Raw genomic sequence first — 22,699 nt, forward strand, 5'->3', positions numbered from 1 at the left:
TTGTGGTGTCATTGCAATATCACTTTGTGGTGTAGTGATTAGAAACTTGCCATGTAACCTATACACTCACAATCCTGTCTGCATATAGGGGTGGATTCAAGCAACTTTCTTCAGCTCTAATCACAAATTAAAGACCAAAACAAAACATAGATACTGCAATAGACAGTTTGATCAATTTCAATTACCTCTCCTTTATTTAATAATTTAAGACTTGAATTTGCACACCCATTTGACCAAGGAACATTGAATGTATGCAGCGCATTGTATGCCTGTAACAGAAGCTGTCCATAAAATTGATATAATGGAACTATAACTTAGATCTCAGTTATGTTCAAAAGATATTTGCAGTATGTGTTCTGCAGAATTGTTTTTCATAAAATATCTTTTTAAGCTTTTCAGATTCACATTTTGGGAAATTAAAGTTTGAGTGCAAAGGAGTTAAATGAATTCTACCCAAATTAGTATAAAAAGTGTACTTTACGCACAAATTGTAGGCTATTGCACGACTGATATTAGGATATTATGTCATCTGTACTGTATATTATCTTCAGCATTATTATTCCAGAAAAATATTTGATGGATATGCATGATTTTTAAATTTAAAATTAATTTAACCTTTAACCCTGCTAACCATCTCAACCTATTCCAATGTTATCTAACCTGCTTTCCTATTGCTTTTTAAAGTGTTATTTCTATTTGATTTAATTATTTTATATTTTCTAACAATCCTGCATCCTGGTACTCTGTTCAGATCCAGTTTTAGTTTGTGTAAGTTACTTTATTTTGTAGATAAGTAAATCGTTTTGCTGTGAATTGATTCTGTTCAGTAGATATTATGATTTGATTACAACCATATTGGGGGGTTTTCATGAAGCAAATGGTGGTTTTCACTGTCAAACTTGCTCTGAACCAATCAGATGCAAGGATTTTGGTAGCTTTTAACAATAAGTGAAAATCACTCTTTGTTTGGTGAGATGCTCCCATGATTTGCACCTGTCACACAGTGTTCTAGTCTGAGTTGATTTCTTTATGATTTGCTGTGCGTTTAAACTGACCACACCCGTTCACTCCTACCCCCCTTTCCTTATGCATGGTACAGAACCTCCACCACCCACTACCCCACAGCCTGAGTGTATATGTGAGACCACTGCACCGTCTGACGCAGCCACCACTAAATACACCACCGTTATGGCCACAACACCGTCGACGGTACCACGGACAACAACTGGTCAGTGTCAATCAATAGTTTTCATCTTTAGGTTCAATGTTTTTGCCTCTATATCCAATTTGTAATATGCCATCATTAAAGCGGTTGGTATATGAAAAGCACTGGTGTCGATACATGACGTCATGCTATTCAATTGGGGGGATGAAACAATAGACCATCCCCCTTGAACAATACATTCACAACACAAATCAACACCCATGATGAAATGTACAATAAGCAAAGATCATGAATAATACAATGTTGATATTTTGTTTTTGAATTGGACTGGGGCAAGCTTGTGTCTTGTGCTCCAGTTAATGTAGATTTCCTTCCAAATGTTATGGATTTAAATGATTAAATCCTTCATAAAACTAAAAAGACAACCTCCATGAATGACACATGTATATGATACATTTATTACTAGTATTAGATAACTTGAAAACACAGATGCAAAGATATGAATAGGGATTTACTCCCTTACTTGTAGCATGTATTTTTTTTATTAGATGATAATATATTCTTGATATATTCATGTTCTTGGTCTTTGCTTATTGGATTCAATTTAATTCATTTATCTTGAGTTTGCACCGATCATGACCCCCTAATGTTATATGATTCAAGAAAAGAAAAAAAAGATAAAGGCTTAAATATTCTTTAAAAAAAAATTTCTTCATCTTTTTGCAATCCATCATCACCTGTTGTAAAATATTTTGCAGGAGGATTGTGTAGGATGCCTTATGAAATAGTTGAAAACTCCAAAGATCGTCATATGCGTGAGTTATAAACTCAACTAATGAGTGTCTTTGAAGTGGTTTTGAGCATGATGATGAGAAAAAGTTATACTGTCTAGTATTTGACCGAAATAGTATACTTTCTCAAATTTATCACACTATTAAATGCTAGAAATTATAACAAAGAAATAATGTACTTATTTGTATGGCATTTAAGTGAATGTTATATATATTTTAGATATTTTACTTATCAGTGAAAAGAAGAGTACTGTTTATTGTTCATGGAATATGCTAGGAAAATGTACTTGTAAAATAATGTAATAGATAGTGAACAGCTAACTTAGCTCCTCGTCAAACTGCCTTACTTATGCTGGTCATAACACCTCTAATTTATAGTGTAGAGTTGTTTGATTTTTATATAAAAACTAGATTAGTTATTTTGTTGCTTTTTGTTCCATTCAACATTTAGTTCTATCTATGATGTAATTGATGTCTTAATTTAACTGTGTTGTTGTAAACTTGAGTCAGTAAATGAGTACCCACTCCCAACTTGGTATTTTTCAATTTTATTTGACAAAGACAAAAATAGAAGAAAACGACCATCAGCCAAAGATCTCTCGTATAAAATTGGATTTGTGCAATTATTGCATGGTTTGTATGCATGATGCTTGTCAGTGCATTATACTTTTGAAAAGGCAATGTTCCTTTCAATAATTAATCGACAAATTTGTAGAAAGAAATTCTCCACTTTAAGCAACATCCCTCAAATTTCAGATGTCCTTATTGAATTTGGAACAATGCTTGAATTTAATTTATTTGATTTGTTAATTTTTTTTCATTGACCTTTATTTTGTTTAGCAGTTCTGATTTGAGTTCCTTGTTTGAGTTTCTATTTGTTATTTTAGTTATATTTTGTTGCTATTATGTTGTGTTCAACAGCCGTTCCCACCACACCCAGCACAGTGTCCACAACAATTATTGATTGGACAACTACTGTGAATAGTTCTACCGTACTACCAGGTACAGATAGACCAAAACTTTATCATCGTTATCACTGCCCTCTAAACTATATCATCCTTAAAACCCCTCAGTATATACCTATCATTTTGTTCTCTGGTCTAACTATCCCCTCTGCAACTTTTACCCTACCTCTTGTATGTTAACACTTGTTTTGTGTTGAGTGATTCAGTTTCTTTTGTTCTTTCCTGCATGTGTTATACCTGTAGCATGATTATACCTTTGCCCCACATATCACCTTTCCTATTCTTTATATTAATGATGATTACAATCCTATCTGCCTTGAAACTTTTGTCATACTTTCCTCCCACTTGACTTTGACAATCCCGTCTTTCTCTTCTACCTCTCATACACACCCATATTGAAATATCCACAATGATAGTTCTTCCTTCTCTCTTGTTTAGATTTCCATTCTTCTGGTCCTAAATTCTAAATATAATTTCTGAATTCTGGTTCTAATCGTCTGGTTATTAATTCTTGTATCCCTCCTGCATGGCAGTTTAATTGTATATTTTCTCCCCTCCCAAATAAGTGACTTCTTTCTGTTACTTATCTTTAAAATTCATATTAATTTCATATCCATTCATACTGTGTATATAAAGTTGTATTCCATATAATTCTTTGGATTCTCTTCTAAATGGAAAACAAATCCTAAGTGAACAACAACAAAAAACGTGCCTAGGTTAGCTTTAATAGAATGATGTCAAACATCAATGATGAATCTTGATATTGATACTACATACATTCATATTGGGATGGAGGTTGGAGGCCTAAGGGTGGGGAGAGGGTGCAATACAATTAAGATTTTAATTTCAAGAGTCCCAATTTAATCAGTTGATGGGGGGGGGGGCACAAAGTAATGTGTAATGACCCTAATTATCACCTGGTTCTCTGGTATATCTGGTATACAGTGTATGTTTGCTTTCTTCTGAATTAAAATGACTTTTTCTTTCCCGAACAGTTTGTGTTAGCCTTTCTCATCTATATGTTATTGCATGATTTATTTTAAAGCATTGCTCCTCTTTCAAAATTTCCCTGTTTGTGTGTTTTTCTTATCCTTGGTACCTTACATGTAGTTGTTTATTTTATTGGATCCTTATTTCCCATACTTTTTCAAGTATTATAATACCCCTTTCTACCTCTTAACCTGTTTTAACTCTACTTTGTTCTTTGATACAGTGTACATTGATTTGATTTTAATGTGAATTATTTTCTTTGTTTGATTTGATTGTTGTGTTTACAATTCTTTGCACCATTTAAATTTCAAACTGGATTTGATTTCATTATGGTATATATTATTATAATTTTGTCTTATCATGACAATTACATTCACATTAGTCGGTAAAAAAATTCAGATTTTTTTAATTTTATTTTTTCCCCATTTGATTGGAATCGGCAATTAAAAAAAATAATTTTGAGGATTGGGTGCAGTGTTTCTTGCAGTGTTGTAAGATATTTGCCAAGTTTTCAGAGTTTTGATTAAATTTGATCCCTAATACCTTTTCTTTTTTTCATTGAACTCCTCATTTTCTTCCTGCGTTCCATGGAATTAAACTTGATTTGTTTTAGTACTCCGTAATGCATATAACATGGTTTAATAAACTGATTTTATTTTCCTTCCAAATTTGATCCCTTTCCTTCACATGCATCCAAGGATTATAGAATGAATTTTAATTGTATATTGGTTACATGTGTGTGAGTCTTGTGTTTTTAATTTGATAACCAAATTTTGTTTGTCCAACTTTCCATCAAATAAATTCTACATCAGTCCAATTACAGACAAAGACAACACAGAAAACACAAGTAGGCCTAATACAAAGTGACATATGTAAAAAAAACAAATCGAGGAAATACCAGTAAAATATGGCAGCATGCGTTAATGCTGTAAAAGCGCCCACTTAATGCGTCAATTGATTGAAAAGTCTTTTTGGCTCTCAACACACAGTGATAATTCATAGAGCTGATAGCCTGAGCATGGTTGGGGATATTCGTACTGTACATGATTATTTCTTAATATCGACGACTAAAATTCACCATGTTTATTTTTTCCACGTATCGAATAATAATGAAATTGTTATTATATCGTTCAGTAGGTAGTCATCAACCATCAGAATCCACCACTGGTAGTGATATGACAGGTAGTGAGGATGATAATAACATATCAGAAGGCAAGCTACCCTCTTCCCTGCCCCCTTCTACCACTATCAGCAATGTCATTGGTCCTGTCGGTAAGACCTCTTTTTTAAGTTTGTTCTTCGCTCATTGGTGGTTGGCTCGCTCATCAATTAACCATCATCATCATCATCATCTTAACAAGGCGCTTCTCATCATCAGGTCTATCACCTGCCACAATATGAGATTACATTTATTAGTGATTTCATGAGATGATTCAGCATCTAACTTGCCTATTATAATATGTAGTAGTAATCATTTGAGCAATCATAGATAACTTAGCTTCTATTTACATTGGTTATCATGAACAGTTACTTGACAGAATCAGAAATTGCAAATAAGACAAAAAATGCAACCACAGTTGGTACACTTGCAGCCCCTCCCCCTCCCATTTTTTATGACCCCCCCCCCCCCCCCCGTAGATGAAATAATTCTGATGATTGCATCTTACATTCAATTGTTTTTTTTGTACTGTACTATGAAAATTATTTTTATTTCATAAAGACAAAGAAAAAAAAACATATTCCTAATGCTGTCCCTATTTTTGTGTGTGTTGGATTGATTTACACGAAAAGGAGTATTTGCTTACCTTGTTTGCCCCCCCCCAAAAAAAAAAACCCTCAAATTTTTTAGCAAATTCTAAGGAAATTATTCTAGCATGCTCTTTGCCTGTATATCTGATGAAATCAGTAGTTACCTGCTTGCTTTTCCATTAAAAATGCTATTTTTCATACATCTACTCTACTTAATACATCAATAACTCATGCTCTTGCTAGTATCATACAAAACTATTCATATCTATATCTTACTTTTTCAAAACATTTTAACTAGATGTATTTAAAATATAATCTTCATTATCTAATCATTCCAGATTCATAATTCTAATTTCAACAACTTTCATTAAAATTTAATATGATATCAAGTTGGATTCGTATGCACTTTGTGTAATACTATAATAAGGAAAAGTCAAGTATTCTTCATTGATACTAGATTATTGGTCTTTGAATAAAAACAACCCATCTGAAAATGGAAAATTAAAACCTTATACTGTGAAAAAAAAATATAGTAAGAGTTGAATGTCATAAATTATAGAGGAAATTTGAATGAATGCTGTTACATGTAGGTTCTTGTTAAACCAGGGTTAAATAGTTCACCTCAGAATAGACACCTAGATAGATGGCGCTATATGAATGCCTTTTATTATTATTGCATTATCCTTCTCTATTCTCTAACTCCTTTTCTTGGAATCTCATTTATAACTCAGTCATCTCTGATGTGGATATTTTAGAGGTTGCCACAACGATTACCAATGAAGTAGATGATATCCATGGTGATAAACGTATACTAAGACCAGATGTGTATGAGTGTGAGTAGCTGGATGGAATACTAGCTGCATGTAAAACCATCTTGTAATGTAGTTCAAGTCACACGGAAGTAAACGACTCCCAACAGACCAATAGGATGCTATTGAAGATAATGCAAACCTTGTGATTGGCCTGGTGTCGGTTTTATCGGTGTGACTTTGGTCTTTGTTCATAAACACCAGCTTGTCTTGTAGTTCTATCTGATATGTGTCTTCTTGGTTCTGTTGTAGGAAGCATGCTGAATATTCTTTGGTGGAATGCAGGAAAACTTCAGATTTTAAGATAGAGACAAATCACAACATAAGAAGGGGGATATATATACATATACATGAAATAAAATTGATTGTACATATATAGGTTCTAATAATAACCATGTAAAAATAGATTGTTTTTTTACTCTTTTCTGACTTGCTATCAATATGAATTTGTCTTTAATTTGCAATCAGTCATTTCATGTAGGAGGAGAGATCAAAACCAACTTTTGTGAATGTGTAATACCAGGAGATATGATTTTTGTCTCACCTGCATAGCAGAGTGAGACTATAGGCGCCGCTTTTCCGACGGCGACGGCGGCGGCGGCGGCGGCGACGGCGGCGTCAACACCAAATCTTAACCTGAGGTTAAGTTTTTGAAATGACAGCATAACTTAGAAAGTATATGGACCTAGTTCATGAAACTTGGCCATAAGGTTAATCAAGTATTACTGAACATCCTGCCCGAGTTTCATGTCACATGACCAAGGTCAAAGGTCATTTAGGGTCAATGAACTTAGACCATGTTGGGGGAATCAACATCAAAATCTTAACCTAAGGTTAAGTTTTTGAAATGTCATCATAACATAGAAAATATATGGACCTAGTTCATGAAACTTATACATAAGGTTAATCAAGTATCACTGAACATCCTGCATGAGTTTCACATCACATGACCAAGGTCAAAGGTCATTTAGGGTCAATGAACTTTGGCCGAATTGGGGGTATCTGTTGAATTACCATCATAACTTTGAAAGTTTATGGATCTGATTCATGAAACTTGGACATAATAGTAATCAAGTATTACTGAACATCCTGTGCAAGTTTCAGGTCACATGATCAAGGTCAAAGGTCATTTAGGGTCAATGAACTTTGGCCAAATTGGGGTATTTGTTGAATTACAGCCATAAATTTGAAAGTGTGTTGGTCTAGTTCATAAAACTTGGACATAATAGTAATCAAGTATCACTGAACATCCTGTGCGAGTTTCAGGTCACATGATCAAGGTCAAAGGTCATGTAAGGTCAAAGAACTTTGGCCACGTTGGGGGTATTTGTTGAATTGCCATCATATCTCTATAAGTGTATTGGTCTAGTTCATAAAACATGGAAATAAGAGTAACCAAGTATCACTGAACATCTTGTGCGAGTTATAGTAGTTTTCAAAATCAGCACTGCTGCTATATTGAATCGCGTGATGCAGGTGAGACGGCCAGAGGCATTCCACTTGTTGGAATTAACTATTCATAGTGGATGATGTCAGAAAAATAAGAAATTATTTGAAAAAAAATTGGATCACACTCTTATAAATGGAGAAGGGATATGAAACTATTTACTGTTGAAAAAATATGTGTAATTATATTTTGTCATTTGTTTATTTGCTGGGGAAAATATGCTACACTCACTTGGGCATTCAGTATTTAAAAATAGTCTGTCAATCGTAACAAAACCATGGATTTTACTTGAGATACAGTTTGAGTATGAGTTATACGGTATATGAAATTTGATAGGGCCTATCTAGTGATATAAAATGAATCGTCCACAAACATACATAGTCAACTCTAAATTCAATGTATCTTTCTCGACTTCTTCATTGCATGATTGTGATGGTTTACATGTATATGGAGAGTTGTTTGCATTCTTCACTGTGCATGTAGTACATCTCCTACACTGTACAGTCTTGTTGAATGTGAATAGACCCTGTTACTGCATACGTCTGTCTCCGTTAGTCAGGGATGCATGATAGAAACAAGAAGTGTACCCCCCAACCTGCCCCCCTCCGTACCCCTACCTACAGATTATTTGTCCTATTTGACTTGAATTTCATTGACTCATGTACTTTTGGAAATTAAAAAGATGATGTATAAGATGAGTTATAGCCACCATGTGATGAGAAGATACAAGCATAGAGGTCATACCACATTATCAATCATTAGGGAGCTTTTAAAGTGAGGGCAGTACAAGTGAGGATCAGGAGAAAATAACATCAGCTAGACTTAATCCATACTGCGCTCTAGTCTTCTTCCATCCCTCTACCGACTGTCTCCACTCTAAAAGCTCTCTTTTGTCACTGTTTTGTTTGATGTGCTTTTATGATCACTTTTTATGTGAAGAGGCTTACCTGTGTTTATTGCTTTATCATTTGGTGTGCTTCAATGCACTAAGGAATAACAATTCTATTCAACAATGATTAACAAGTGCCAGCATTGAAATGAAATTCAAATTCATGATTCATTGAAGGATATATAAAAGGTTACCCTTAACCTGTTTTATGTTATGACCATCTGACGCTCAGTCAAAAGAGTTCATTTTCAGTTTTGATTGTTGGACACCCAGTTGGACAAATATGCTTGTTCACATTATCACTTATACATGTAGTCACTGAGTGAGTTGTGTATGGTTTGCTTTTTGCTTTTGTTTAATTATTTCATTTTGGTACTTTAATGTTTTGACTTTGATTTTTTCCTGACAAAAAGATTTTGATCATTTCTCCATTTATTAATTCCAATTCCTTAATGTTTTTTTTTCTTTTTTCCATTTCTTGCTCTTCATAGACTGTGATAAGGGTGAAAATATGATTACTTATTATCTGAATACTAACTCATTCATCTTTGAATATTCTTTCATTATTAACTTTTCTTCAATTCTAACACAATTTAACTTTCATGTTTGTTCCAATGTGGTGAAATTGTTCATGATGTATGGGTCTTAAATGAATTGTCATTTTGAAATTTACAATGAGCATTTCCAAAAATTATTTTTTTAATCATATCTTTTTTAAATATTCTGCCATGCCTTTTGCTTGCTTTATATTGTTTTTTTTTTCTACAATAAACACATGTACATGCATGTCAGTCTTGTAATTATGTAATCTCATATTCTCATTTTTTCAAGTCATGACAAGGACTGTAAAGAGTGCACTGTATCTCACTCATGTTTGATTTACATTGCATACCTTATTGTTGATAATATAACATATTGATTTTTGAAGTCATTTGAATTTGGGCATACAAATGATGATGTCCTTAATTGATTTTTTGTCAGATTAAAAGCAACAGTAAGGACAGAAGAAGACAAAAGTTCTTGTAACCTAATGGTTCAGAGAGTTTTAGATCACCGCTCAATAGCCATTCTTTTCTTTTTTTATGATTTTTGTTTGCTGAATCATTGTTGCTAAAAGGTTAAATGTTAATCTTGAGTTGAATGGGAATTTCTTGGAATTCAGCAGTTTTCCAGTCCTTGCCATACATTGTATGTACCCTGTTTTATTGATTGATATCTGTCTGGGTGCTTGTAGGAGGGTCAACATTAAATTAAGCAATTTCATTTGTTCTGTTAATTCTAGCACTGTAATTTGATAGGTAGTAGTTATGTTAACGTACAAATTAAAAACTTTAGTGTAATAGAGTGATTCAATTTAGATTAGAAGGACAAAATCTTCTTTGGTACGTGACATCGTACAAATGTGAAGGCTAAGTCTGCTCAGTTATATTGACTGAGTTGAAAAGACTAGATTCACAAAACAGTTTGAGACATTGAATCCGGACCTCACCCTTATTTTGCTTCTCCCTCAAGAAAATTAACCTGGGAAAGAAAGCCGTGAAGTAACAACTTTAAACAGTTTATGCAAGTATATCTTATTCAAAATTTTACTTTCACAATTTCTTGGTGTGTCATGAGACCATTGTAAGTCATTATTTGTATTCATTGTCTTTGTACAGATCCTCAGCGGAACCACAGTCTGATGGAGGAAGGTAACGTCCTGGTGCTGGTCTTCCTAATCCTTGGCTGGATCCTCTTCACATTCTGTGGGATGGTGGTCCTGTATCAATGCTACAACCAACATCATAAGGGTATCTATCAACCTCCTTCCAGTGATGATAGCATCTTGAGTGCAAGTAAGGTTTCTCTGATCCCCCAAATAAAAACCCTAAAACAAAAAACCTCCATGGCATGCCGTGTCACAAGCTTTTCCACTGGCTCCTGACAGCAGGCGTACTCCCTGGCTGTAGTATTCGTGCTTCACCCCTGGCTCTGCACATGCACTGACATTGTGCTTTACAAACCTCATGATGCTGAGAGATAATCATATATCATCTTTTTCATCTAATTCCATCTATGCATTGCACTTATTCTATGCATTTCATTTGTATCCTCCGCTTTGCTATAAAGCTTTTGTTCCTTGTGTAGAGGATTTAAAATGTTTTGAAAATGGTATCATTTGGATTATATGTGTGTAAACAAAACTATTGTCACACACACACAAAAAACATTTCATTCTGTGCCAATTTTAAGAATATTCTCAATATGCCCCTTTCAACTCTATTGCATTTTATTTCAATTGAAAGGGGGGAGGGGAGGGGAGAGAATTAAAAATATGCAAACACTTTGAATGTTTGAAATAAAGGATAGACATTCTACGAAGGAAGGACTCTTAAGGGGAGAGGTTTTTACTCTTAATATCATAAAATTGACCATCTTTCCAACCTTGCTTTACCTGCACTCACCTACCTGTCATGCTAATGTCTCTCTGTCTTTCAGTCTATCTGTTTGTCTCTTTGTCAAAGTCTCTTCATCAATATACTATATTATTCTCTTATCGTCTTTCATTGCTTATAATACTTAGAAAATACTGCCTGTTTCAGCTCTCAACTTTAAATTTAAAAATTCTATTGATAATGTCAATTGAGTGATTCGATACCCTTAGTTTGTTCTAGAAATGAGATGATAAAAGATACATTATATTTATTTATTTATTTTTTTCATTATGTGATTGAGGTCACATTTCAGTAGCTTCATTTGTCTTTGTGTATATCATAATGGATGCTCTTATTATAAAACATAATTTAGTTGCGCTGAGAAAGTAGCATATTTCTTGTCACATTAATGCATTCTCATCCATGTTTCTCTCTCATTCTCTTTCCATTGCTTTCTTGCACATGCTTGTTATATCAGAGGCTCATTGTATACCTGACATTGTTTTATAAATCATCTAATCAGGTCATGTGATCATATCATGTGATTGGTAAATAACACCACTGATCATGTGATCAGGAGTCTTTACATCTAATAATTGCTGTCTCTGCTGTCATTGTGTTACATACATCATTTATGTTTGTTGAATCAGACAATGGATTGTTGGATCTATATAAACATTAATCATGCAGTTTGATACTTGTTGAGATGATTATGTCATATTTTCACATTTTTGTCTTCTCCTTCTTTTCATGATGTAACCAATCTTCTTCTTCGCTAACCAATCTCCCATCATGCATTTTGATGTGCATAACTTTTGACTGGTATGTGGTAACTAACATGTTATTTATCATCTTGTGTCTGTAGTGTTGCAGTCTTGCTTAGCAAAACATTGTTTTACTTTCAAATTATGCTTGAAATTATATTATATTTCAATATTCAAGAATTTTCATAATTTTTAATGACATATTTGTCTGAAAAGTTATTGATTCCCCTTTAATTCTTACAAACATGAACTTCAAGGAGTGGGACTGAAGGCATTGTTGTAAACATGCTCCCAATCGGTCTTTAACTTTTTTTGGAATTTATTGGGAAAGAAGCATTATATGCAAGACAATTAACTGTTGCCAGATACTTTCATGTATCTTTAGCATTCGTGCAGCTCTGTCCAAGATTCAATCATTGTGCATTATATTGTTATATAATAAATTCTTACTTACTCTTGATTCATTCATACCCATTTCTATCTAATTTTTCAAGTCTATCAACATTCTCTCATTTTATATACACTATAATATATAATTCATATTTATATCATACCACTTTCAATGATAAAAATAATAACATACACTTGGTATGCTGGATATATTCTATATTTGTAACATTCATTTTTCAAGAATGAAATAATTCATATTACCCTCATATATTTTTTGAATGGATATATTCCCCCTGTTTTGAGCCATTTAAGATTTGAAGCCTGTAAACTAGAGATCAGAGAAACCTTACATTTTGTTTTTATTTCCTTTTAATATTTTTGTTGATTTGTTTTTCTCTTGTTTTCGATGTCTGTTTATTTTGTGTTTCTTATTCCTTACTATGTGTTATTGCAATAATTGCATGCATTTTTCTTCTTGAAGACAAGAAAGAATTTGAATTTTAAGAATGTTTTCTTGAAGATTTTAGAGTTGAAACAATTAAAGATGATTTTGTTGATGCACAAAGATTATCAAGAAATGTTTGATAGCATACATGCAAATTGAAATGAAGTGGTCATGCTGTTTCTTGTAAAAATATTGTAGATTTGCCATACCTTTATTTATGATTTCTTTTGAAAACTTTATATATGTCTGAATATCCTTTCATTGAAGTGTCACTACAAACATCTTATCTTATTTTGTACCCCCCCCCCTCCCCCAAAGGAAGAAATTAGTTGATTTACACAAGCACTGTGTTTCGAATGAATTCAGTTGACTGCATTGAAGTTCATGTTTGTTAGTTGTTGTATTATTAGATTCTGTTAGATTTAAAACAATATTTGTTTCAGATTGTGAAGATAGTTGTTGGATTTGTTATGCATGATGTTTTTTTCCTCTTGAAAAGATACTCAAATTATGATATTATTGACCTAATTTACTTTAGATATTAGGAAAGTAGTTTGTGTGTATATATTTCAAATTCCTCAGTCTTTTAACATTTGTGAGCAGTAAGTTTCCTAGAAGATGTCACCAATAGTCCTTATCTGAAATTGCATACGCTATGCATTTGTTTGTGTGTGTTGTAATTGCAGTCTAATTTGTCGAGTGCAGTGAAATATTATGATTTTATAACACATGTCATTGCTGGGGCAACAAAATCTTGTATCTCAAAACAGCTATCGGGAGACTGAAAATACATGGCTGCCACACATCTCGGTGGTGTTGGTGATTGGCTTATTGTCTCAAGTCTCACTTTGCATTGAGCTATCAATTAAAATATTTTTGGCAATGATATTGACCAATTTTGTGAACCCAATTAGGTGTTGGCACTATGGAAGGAGATTACAATTGCATTTCCAATCTCAAAACAAGCACCAACTCTGAACATGAAATCACCAATGGAGTCCATTGGGATGGTGTTCCCCTTGACAAAGTGTATTAGCTTTATTTTTCAGATAGAGGTTTGGGACTTGGGTAGATTGATAGAAGCTCTACTCATTAAAACAACCCCCCCAAAAAAAAATGTATTTGAGAATCAAGGATTTATCACCCTAGCAATGATAAATGTGTTTAGAGTCAGTTAAAGATTGAAACTAAATTTATTTTCATTTGATCTTATTTTAGGAATGAAGACCAAGGAGCCGAAAGACCTCCTCTCTACCCCAAACCAGAATGGAAAGGTGGCCAATGGCATCCCACTGGAGGTCCCGTGGTCGCCCCCCTCCCGTGCCACCCACACCCCTGCAGGCAGGGAGAGAGACTCTCTTGGACCAGTCAACGGCCACAGCTTACCTAGACGGCCCGTACCGGTACCAACGCCCATGGTTCCACCCGCATACCGATCCCCCGTCTCCTTTGGTCACACGGTAGGCTCCTTGCCCAGCCCAGCCCGCATCAACAAGTACAAGAACAACACCAGCACCTTTAACAGCCTTGACAGGCACAGGACACCACAGATACATAATCTGTACGTGGAGCACCCACGTAGCCATGCCAATGAACCATACTCACCTTACAACGGGCGGGTGATGACGGCCGAAGACAGGAGACCATCGGGTGCATCGGACAGTGAGATGTATGACGATGACGTGTGGCAGCCGAGGATGGCCGGGGAGGAGTTGGTATGACTATTACACCACCATCAGGGTCAACCTGTTAAAGAGAGACCTCTGTGGACACAGTCCAGTGAGGAGCTTGGAGATTTATCTCTTTAAAATAAAGACTTGTAGCAGTACTCTGTGTGAAGCACTCTCATTCCACTCTGGATCAAGCCATAGACAATGTGGATGATTCGTAGCTCTCGCTTCACTGGCTGGTGCAAAGCCAGTATAATGCACTGCTTATAGATGTCATCAGAGATCGCTGGATCCAAAGAAACAATGTTAACAAAGTTCTCTGATGTATCTTATGCCATGGCAATGCTAGCACACAGTAATACGCAATAATTGCAAGTTATATATGCGAAGGCACAGCACGCCATTCCTGTTGTATCACTGAGATGATTTGATCACAAGGTGCAATGAGTATTCCTACCAATTTTATTGATTGCATCACCTCAAGTGTTGATTATTCCATTTCAGATGAGCTTCAGGATAAAAGGCTTAATGATGTCAGTATGATCATCATTAAAAAAAAAATCAAGTCTTCTTATTCTTGAAACTAGACACTTGTATAGTTCTGGTTTTGTGGCAGATAAAGATATTTACTTCCACCCAATGTCTTGAAGTAAACTTTTGAAAGCAAGTACACCTCCCTCTATTGACTGCCATCTTCCAGTTAGCTCAATTGGAATAGCCAGTCACAAGATAAAGACATGACGTATGAAGACTGTGTTGGAGCTGCGATAAGAAAAAAGAAGTGGGGATTGTGCAAATATTGATTTTTAAAAAAAATATTGATAAAAAATAAATAAAAATATTAAAAAGACACATAGAACTATTAAAAAAATATTCCTAATTTTTTACAAGAATAGAATTTTTCTCTATTTTCAAATGTAGACCAATTTAGTGATTGGTAATATTCATGTTGTGACCCCTGATAATTGAATGAATGGTGTGTGTTGTAGCTTGCCTTAGATTAGCCACACAGTCGACCATTTCTTCAATCACAGCTATGGCGATTCTGCAAGGTCTTTTAGTCAAAAGATGTCACTACATACAAGAACACTTAAGTTAGCTGCAGTTCAAGTATTTACAAGTTTAAAAAGTTTAAGTACATTTTTGTTAAGCTTTCACCCACATTGCATACAAATACACTTGAAGCTTTTAAGTGAAGGAATAAGGGGAGGAGGCTTCTCTGTTTTGTGGAGATATTAGTTCCTTTTTTGAAAAGGTAATATGCAATGCAGTTTAATGTTGTCTGCACCTATGCAATTATGAGTTATGTTCTTATTAGATTTATACTGAAATCACAAGTGTTTTTATCTTTGGGATAGAGCTTTATCAAAAGAAATGTGAGTAATGGGGTTGGTTGATACCTGAAGCAAAGCAGCTTACTAGATCCAACCAGGGTCCAAAAAAAAACCCAGATCATTTGTAAACTATGGTATGTAAAACTTGTTGATTGCACATATAAAATCACTTCACAAGCAATGAAAAAAAATCACTTGTTCAAGAAACAAATGATAAAGAAATTATATATCAAACCCTCTGTACTCTCACCTCTTTCTTTAAATTTGTCTATTCTTTTTTTTTTAAATTTGTTTATAACCAAGATATATGTTTTTGACCATGGATTGAAACTTAATAATTAACCCGTTTGAATGATTTTGACATTTCTTGATGAATAATTTCACTAACATTGTACAAAATGCTATGTGATGATGAAAATGTACTAACTATGATCAGACAGCTTATGAGATATATATAACTTTTCAAGAAGACTGCTATTTCATGAGTAGTCGGTGTTGGGAATTTTGGTAACATGTCTGCATTGCAGATATTTAAAAGCAAAAACTTCTGGGTTAGTTTTATATTTGTGTGGGTTTTTTTTATTTGTAAAGAAAATAATGCAATCTTTGTAAGAAAAGGGTAAAAGGTCCCATTTTGTGTGCATTTTTTAAAGGAAGTTGTGTGGAATTTTCTCCTTTTGAAGAAGAAAATTTATTTTATGTTGACTTAGTGTAATGAAATCCCACATTCCAAATGATTTTTTTAGTTGATTTTATTTGATCAAGTAATGCAAAATTGATTTTTTTTTTTAAGTGTGTTATAAACTTTTTTTTAAAATCTTTTAAAAATGACTGATTAAAATCTAATGATAGACATATATGATTGAAAAAACAGTTTCATTACCTATTTTTAAAACAATTACTGAGAAAGCTTGACTAATTATAAATTACAGATTACTGCTCATTCATAAAAGAAAAACTTTGTTGCAATTTTGTTTTTGATGAAATATATATTGTATTCACTGCCAGTTTATATGATTTTGCATACAAAGTTTTTTGTTAGTTGGTAAGTTATGAGGACTATTATATTCTGTAGGTATGTATGTTTCATGCTGCTATCATCACATGTTCCACACAATCAATAATTGCATTGTCATTCACAAGATCGATTTTTGTTTTTTTAAATTGAGGAGAGAGATTTCTGGTTGGTAGTTCATAAAGCTGATTGTAAGTTCTGCAGAATCTTATGCACAAGTCAAAATCTGAACTCTGTTCATTAGCATTCTTGTTGTTAAGAAGCATCTCTATGCATAGTTTATTATTTGTCAAACATTTGACCCGAGTCAAAGGAAAGTTACCACTACTGTGTGAAACAGATCAAGGCTAGGATATCTCAGTTGGCACAAGAACTGGTCTTGAGTTGAGCGTACAGATTTGTGTAACTTGCAAACACCAACCTGAACTGATTTTATGATGTTTTAGAGAAATGTAGAAATATTTTGTTGTTATTACTGGGATGATAATAGGCACACCAGTATTAAAACCTATTTGTCTTTCACATGTGTTATATGCATCTCCTCACTGTACCCAGTCATCATTTATAGAACTTAGGAAAGCTAGGATTAGACATCATTTGTTTTATTTAGATATTCTGTCATCATTATGTTAGCTGAGAACGATTAAACAAAAATGCAGTAGTAGAAAGGATATGTTCACGACCCAGGATGCATTGTTGTTGAAAAATATTCTTTAAACTTGAAAAATGAGTCATTTTATCATGATTAAAACTATTTCTTGGATTGGTGTGGGTAATCATACCTGTCAGACTAATGATGTTATTCAGGTGTGCAAAAAACATCAAAATGGTATAAAATCAATTTCATGAATGAAAAAAAAATGCTATTGGGTTGTGGGCATTTGTTTTCATACTACCACATTTCGCTAAACTTCCTGAAGACATATGACTGCATTATTCTTCTTTTAAATCGTCCAGATGAAATTATTGTCTTCCACTCTCATTTTCTGTAAAAAAAAAAAGGTGGATAATGGTTTAGAAAGAAGAAATAGTTCAGAAGCAAGACTTTTCAAATGATTAATAGATGTGTGTATGGAATTTGTAATTTAAATTAACAGCACTGTGTTTGAATATGTAGGCTTATACTAGCACTTCACTGGTTTCATAATATATATATAGAGAAGATATTTGGGCTGTCGTTAGGTGTATTGTGATATATTAGCTCATATATCTCTTGGGATGATGTTGTATTTCCTTCATTCATCATTTCTATCAAGTTTTACATTTCTACTTGTAAAGAATAAGGAGTATACCCAGAAAAGAGATTTATTATTACGGACATTGAATACATAAATATGAAACCCACCGTGTGAGCATATACACAGTATACCTTAGCAATTATATGTCAACATGAAAAGCAGTTATGAAATACAGGTACAGAAGAATGTTTGAAAGATATCATGTATTGATTCAAATTTATTACTATAGTACTAGTTAGGATGTTTTTCAGTTTACAAGTATTCTTTAAAGTTGGTGATGATCGTCACGCTATATTTTTTTGTCATTTCGATGGTATTCATTTTGTAGATAAGTGCTGAAATTTGTTTACTTTGTCTTATGAATTTATTCTTTGAATTTTGTTTAGTTTTTAAGCCTATGTTTTCATGATTGCTTAATTTTGCCAAATCATTATTATAGATCTACTTAGATTCCAAAATTATGTCTAGAAATAAGATGGACTATGAATTAAAAATAATCATTTTCATCTTGTGAAGGCAAAAGGTTTATTTTTGGTACTTAATAAGTCACCAAAATGTAAATGAAAGAGACATATTGCATATTATGTAAATAAGATATAATGAATATTATGGGACAAAACTGCATCCGAAATAACATGTGGTTTATGACCCGGATTATACTTTATTTTTGTAACTGTTGCCTTTCATAGGTTTAACAAGCTTGTTAGGAAGCACTTCTATGCAGAAAGTGATTGTTTTAACATCCAACAGACAGGAGATCGCGTGTTTAATTTAATGTCAAGAAATCATGAATTGTAATCAGAAAACAACATTGATCATTATGAAATAAAGTTATGAAAAATTTAAAGAGATGTTTATGGAAATTAAATATTGATTATAGAATCAAAAATCTATTTGATAACACCAACTATTAGAGAAATTACAGTTTCTAGACATTAAGGAGTGACGAAATCTAATTGGATTGAATTCAACCTACTTTTCTTGAAACTATTGCTATTTTGCTTAATCCTGTCCTGTTTCATCATTTTCAAGGAGATTCAACTTTGAACAATTATGTCCATTAGAGATGTATATGCTGATCATGTAAATAAATTGCAACGCCCATTTTTATGTTATTGCAATAAATGCAAAAAATAAAAATATAAAATAAAATGAGCAAATTGCATTTGTTGAGTTACATCTTGTGACAACTCTTAAAAGTAAATTCGACTTATGTTCTATTTGGAATTAATTCTGCATGAAAGAGATTGAACGAGATAAAGAGGGCCGTGTTGTTACATTAGAAGAATGAGTGAGAGATGGGGAAAGGGATACGGAGAGAGAAAGATGGGGGGATGGAGCGAGCAAGACAGTGAGCAAAGGAGAGAGAAGAACATGGTTTTACAGGTTAATAATAATAGGCCTGAATACAGATGGTAACAAAATATGTTACTCTCGGGGGGGGGGGGGGGGGGAGGGAATCAGTCCTAGTGATATTTCAAAATGTAAGAGATTTTTAATATTGATAAATGCTTTTAAGTCTGTTGTATCAGATGACACCAAAATACAACTATTAATCCATATTGGAGCGAACACTGATTATTTTTGTTAAATTGCTTTGCGCAAAAATGGAGAAAACATGAAATCTTAATTCAGTATTCCGAATCACATGAATTATTCATTGCATTCTGATTGAATATTGTATACTTATTAACTGTGATGAACTTTTTTTTGCTGGTCTGAGCATTGAGGCTCATTGTTAGAGCGCCCGCCTCCTGAACGGGAGGTCATCCTTGGCCGAATCATGCCGAAGACTTATAAAAAATAAAAATGGGACCTTAATTGTGAAGCACTCGACATTAATAATACCATTATGTTATGTTATAATCCAAGACCAGAGGCACATCCAGCTTTCGCCAATAGGGGGGGGGGCAAAAAAATTCACCCATGTTTTCCCTGATCGGTCGCTTAAAATTTTGTTTGTTCCTTTGAAGGGTAGTCCTGGCAGTCATTTCTTGGCTTTATTCTTTTAAAACGACATAAATATGTAATAATATCATAAGCCTTATCTAAATATTGCGAGCGTGAATCGCGTGATAAAACTTTTGGAAATTTCATGTATTTTGTCCTGAAAATTGAACATTCTGAGCAATGTGATCCTGAACAAGATACGTATGAAACTAGATAATTACTGTGAGCGCGAAGCGCGAGCAGAAATGTTTAGATATACGTTTTGGCATGATCGAGAAGGGACCTGTTAAGAACCGTTTGCAGTTAGCCATGATGACGATAAATATTTCAACAATTAATTCAATGTGAGCGCTTGCGTTAATTGTTTAGAGAGATTTCATTCCGACCTAAAAAATAGACATTCTAAGCACTTTTTGTAATTTTGATCGGGATAGGTACAGTTATATAACTAAACATTAACGCGAGCACAAAGCGTGAGCGAAAAAAAAAAAAGATTTGAGACCTGAAAACCGGACACTCTATTCATGTTTTGTAAATCATGAAAAGGATGGGTAATTGGGCATCTTCCTACATTAATTATGCGAGCGCGAAGCGCGAGCAGTTTCTTCATATTTTGATCTGAAACCGGATAATTTAAGCACGTTTTTTAAACAAAGAATAAGCTCTATATCTCAAAAATCATGCGTGTACTTTTTTAGATTTAGACCTAAATCTGAATACATTTTCATTCATTGATTTCCGTTTAACAATGCTGTCCATAATATAATAACCATAACGTAACATAGTAAAGAATATTACAAGACATGATATCATATATAACATAATTAGGCCTATAGATTTGATTAACACAATTAAAAGAATTAAGCTGCCTCGGATGATTTTTGTATTTTAGAGTAAAACGAAGGGGCTTGCCGAAAAAAGAAAAGCTTGTATGAAAGGCAAGCCCCTAAACTTAGTTTCATTACCTATTTTACACACACATCCAAAAAATATCGTGATAATAATAATAGTAACAATTATACCGAAAAAACACGAAAAAATAAAATCATGAAAACCAATAATTAAGCCATTTGGGGTTTCAATTAAGTTTAATTTCTCGTCAGAGTAGGCTTTACTAAAATTATGTGAGCGAGAGCTTTAATTTATTTATCAGGGACGGATCCAGCTTTCGGCAATAGGGGGAGGGGTATTTTCATCTATATGTTTCCCTATCAGACATTCTAAGTACTTTTTGTAACAGTGGACATGATGTGAAAACGTACATGTATAATCTAAGCAACTGATGCGAGTACGAAAGGCGAGCTGAAAATTTTTGATAGTGTGACCTAAAATGTGGAAATTCTACACGCATATGGTAATAAAGAACAGGATGGGTATCCATCTCAACATTTTATGCGAGCGCGAAGCGCGAGATGAAAATTTTTGACATTCCGACCCAAAACTGGACATTCTAAGCACGTTTTGTAATTATGAAAAGGATGGTATTACCTAAATAGGCCTAATTGATGCGAGCGCGAAGCGCGAGCTGATTTTTTTGTGTGGATATTCTGACCTAAAATTTGGACATTCCGAAGCATGTTTCGGTAATCATGAAAAGGATGAGTATCTAACAAAATATTTTATGCAAGCGCGAGCCTAAAATCTTCTATATTCCGACAAAAACTGGATACTCTAACCTTTTTTTAAAGCACATTTTGTAACTATGAACAGGATCGGTATCTAAATCTAAGCAATTGATGCGAGCGATATTAAATTTTTGATATTCTGACCTAAAATTTGGACATTCTAAGCACTTTTGGTAATAAAAAACAGGCTTAGCCTTAGCATCTAATTAAGCATTTGATGCGAACGCGAGCGCCAAACTCATGTGAAACATGAGTTTGGCGCCCGGCCATCCACGTGAAACATGAATTTGCCGCCCCTGGTCAAACATGTAATTGACGCCACTAAGGTCGAATATGAATTTGGCACCCCCTCCCTAGGTTGAAAATGAATTTGGCGCCCCAGGATAAATTTCGAATTGGCGCCCCTATGTCGAACATCAGTTTGGCGCCTCTAGGTTGAACATCATTTCGGCGTCCCCCTATATATGTCGATCATCAATTCGGCACCCCAAGGTAAAAAAAAAAATTCAGCGCCCCCGAGAGGGTGAACATCGATTCGGCGCCCCTATGTCGAACATCAATTCGGCCCCCTATATGTCGAACATCAATTTGGCGCCCCTCGGTTGAATATCAATTCGGCGCCCCCCTATGTCAAACATCAATTCGGCTTCCCTAGATAGAACATCAGTTCAGCGCCCTTATACACGTGTATAGGTTGACCATTAATTCAGGGCCCCCTCTTCTAACGCCGAACATCAATTCGGCGCCCCTAGGTGCCACCTTCCCTCTTCTTTTTTTCCCTTCTCTCTTTAAGTTCTTTCCCTCCCAATTTTCTCCCATTTTCTTCCTGGTTTGGGCGCCCCCTTTTCTCCTCATCGGGCCCCCAGAATACGCGCATGGGGCCGGCTGTTACGAGGCCGTAAATTAAACATGGGTAGATACCTCCTTTTTACTTTTCTTTCTTTTTTTAAGCGTTTCTCTCAAGTTAAAAAGAACAATTTTTTCTACAGGTTGCCCCAGAATAGGGGGCCAAGTCGGCCCCCTTGGATCTGCCCCTGATTTTTTTTTTC

At 34.2% G+C, this 22,699-nt stretch overlaps 1 protein-coding gene across 1 annotated transcript in view; it reads left to right on the forward strand.

The window, feature by feature from the left end:
• LOC129261946 (semaphorin-1A-like) overlaps window positions 1–19,240 on the forward strand; it is a 58,808-nt gene extending 39,568 nt beyond the window's left edge. The window contains exons 15-20 of the mRNA XM_064099600.1: window positions 1,100–1,228; window positions 2,878–2,958; window positions 5,046–5,183; window positions 6,392–6,493; window positions 10,464–10,640; window positions 14,037–19,240. Of these exons, the coding sequence (XP_063955670.1) occupies window positions 1,100–1,228; window positions 2,878–2,958; window positions 5,046–5,183; window positions 6,392–6,493; window positions 10,464–10,640; window positions 14,037–14,539 (1,130 nt within the window). The 3' untranslated portion in view covers window positions 14,540–19,240. The remainder of the gene's footprint in view (window positions 1–1,099; window positions 1,229–2,877; window positions 2,959–5,045; window positions 5,184–6,391; window positions 6,494–10,463; window positions 10,641–14,036) is intronic.
• The last annotated feature ends 3,459 nt before the right edge of the window (window positions 19,241–22,699 follow it).

Source organism: Lytechinus pictus, chromosome 5, assembly GCF_037042905.1.
Source record: "Lytechinus pictus isolate F3 Inbred chromosome 5, Lp3.0, whole genome shotgun sequence".
Taxonomy (NCBI): Eukaryota; Metazoa; Echinodermata; class Echinoidea; order Temnopleuroida; family Toxopneustidae; genus Lytechinus; species Lytechinus pictus.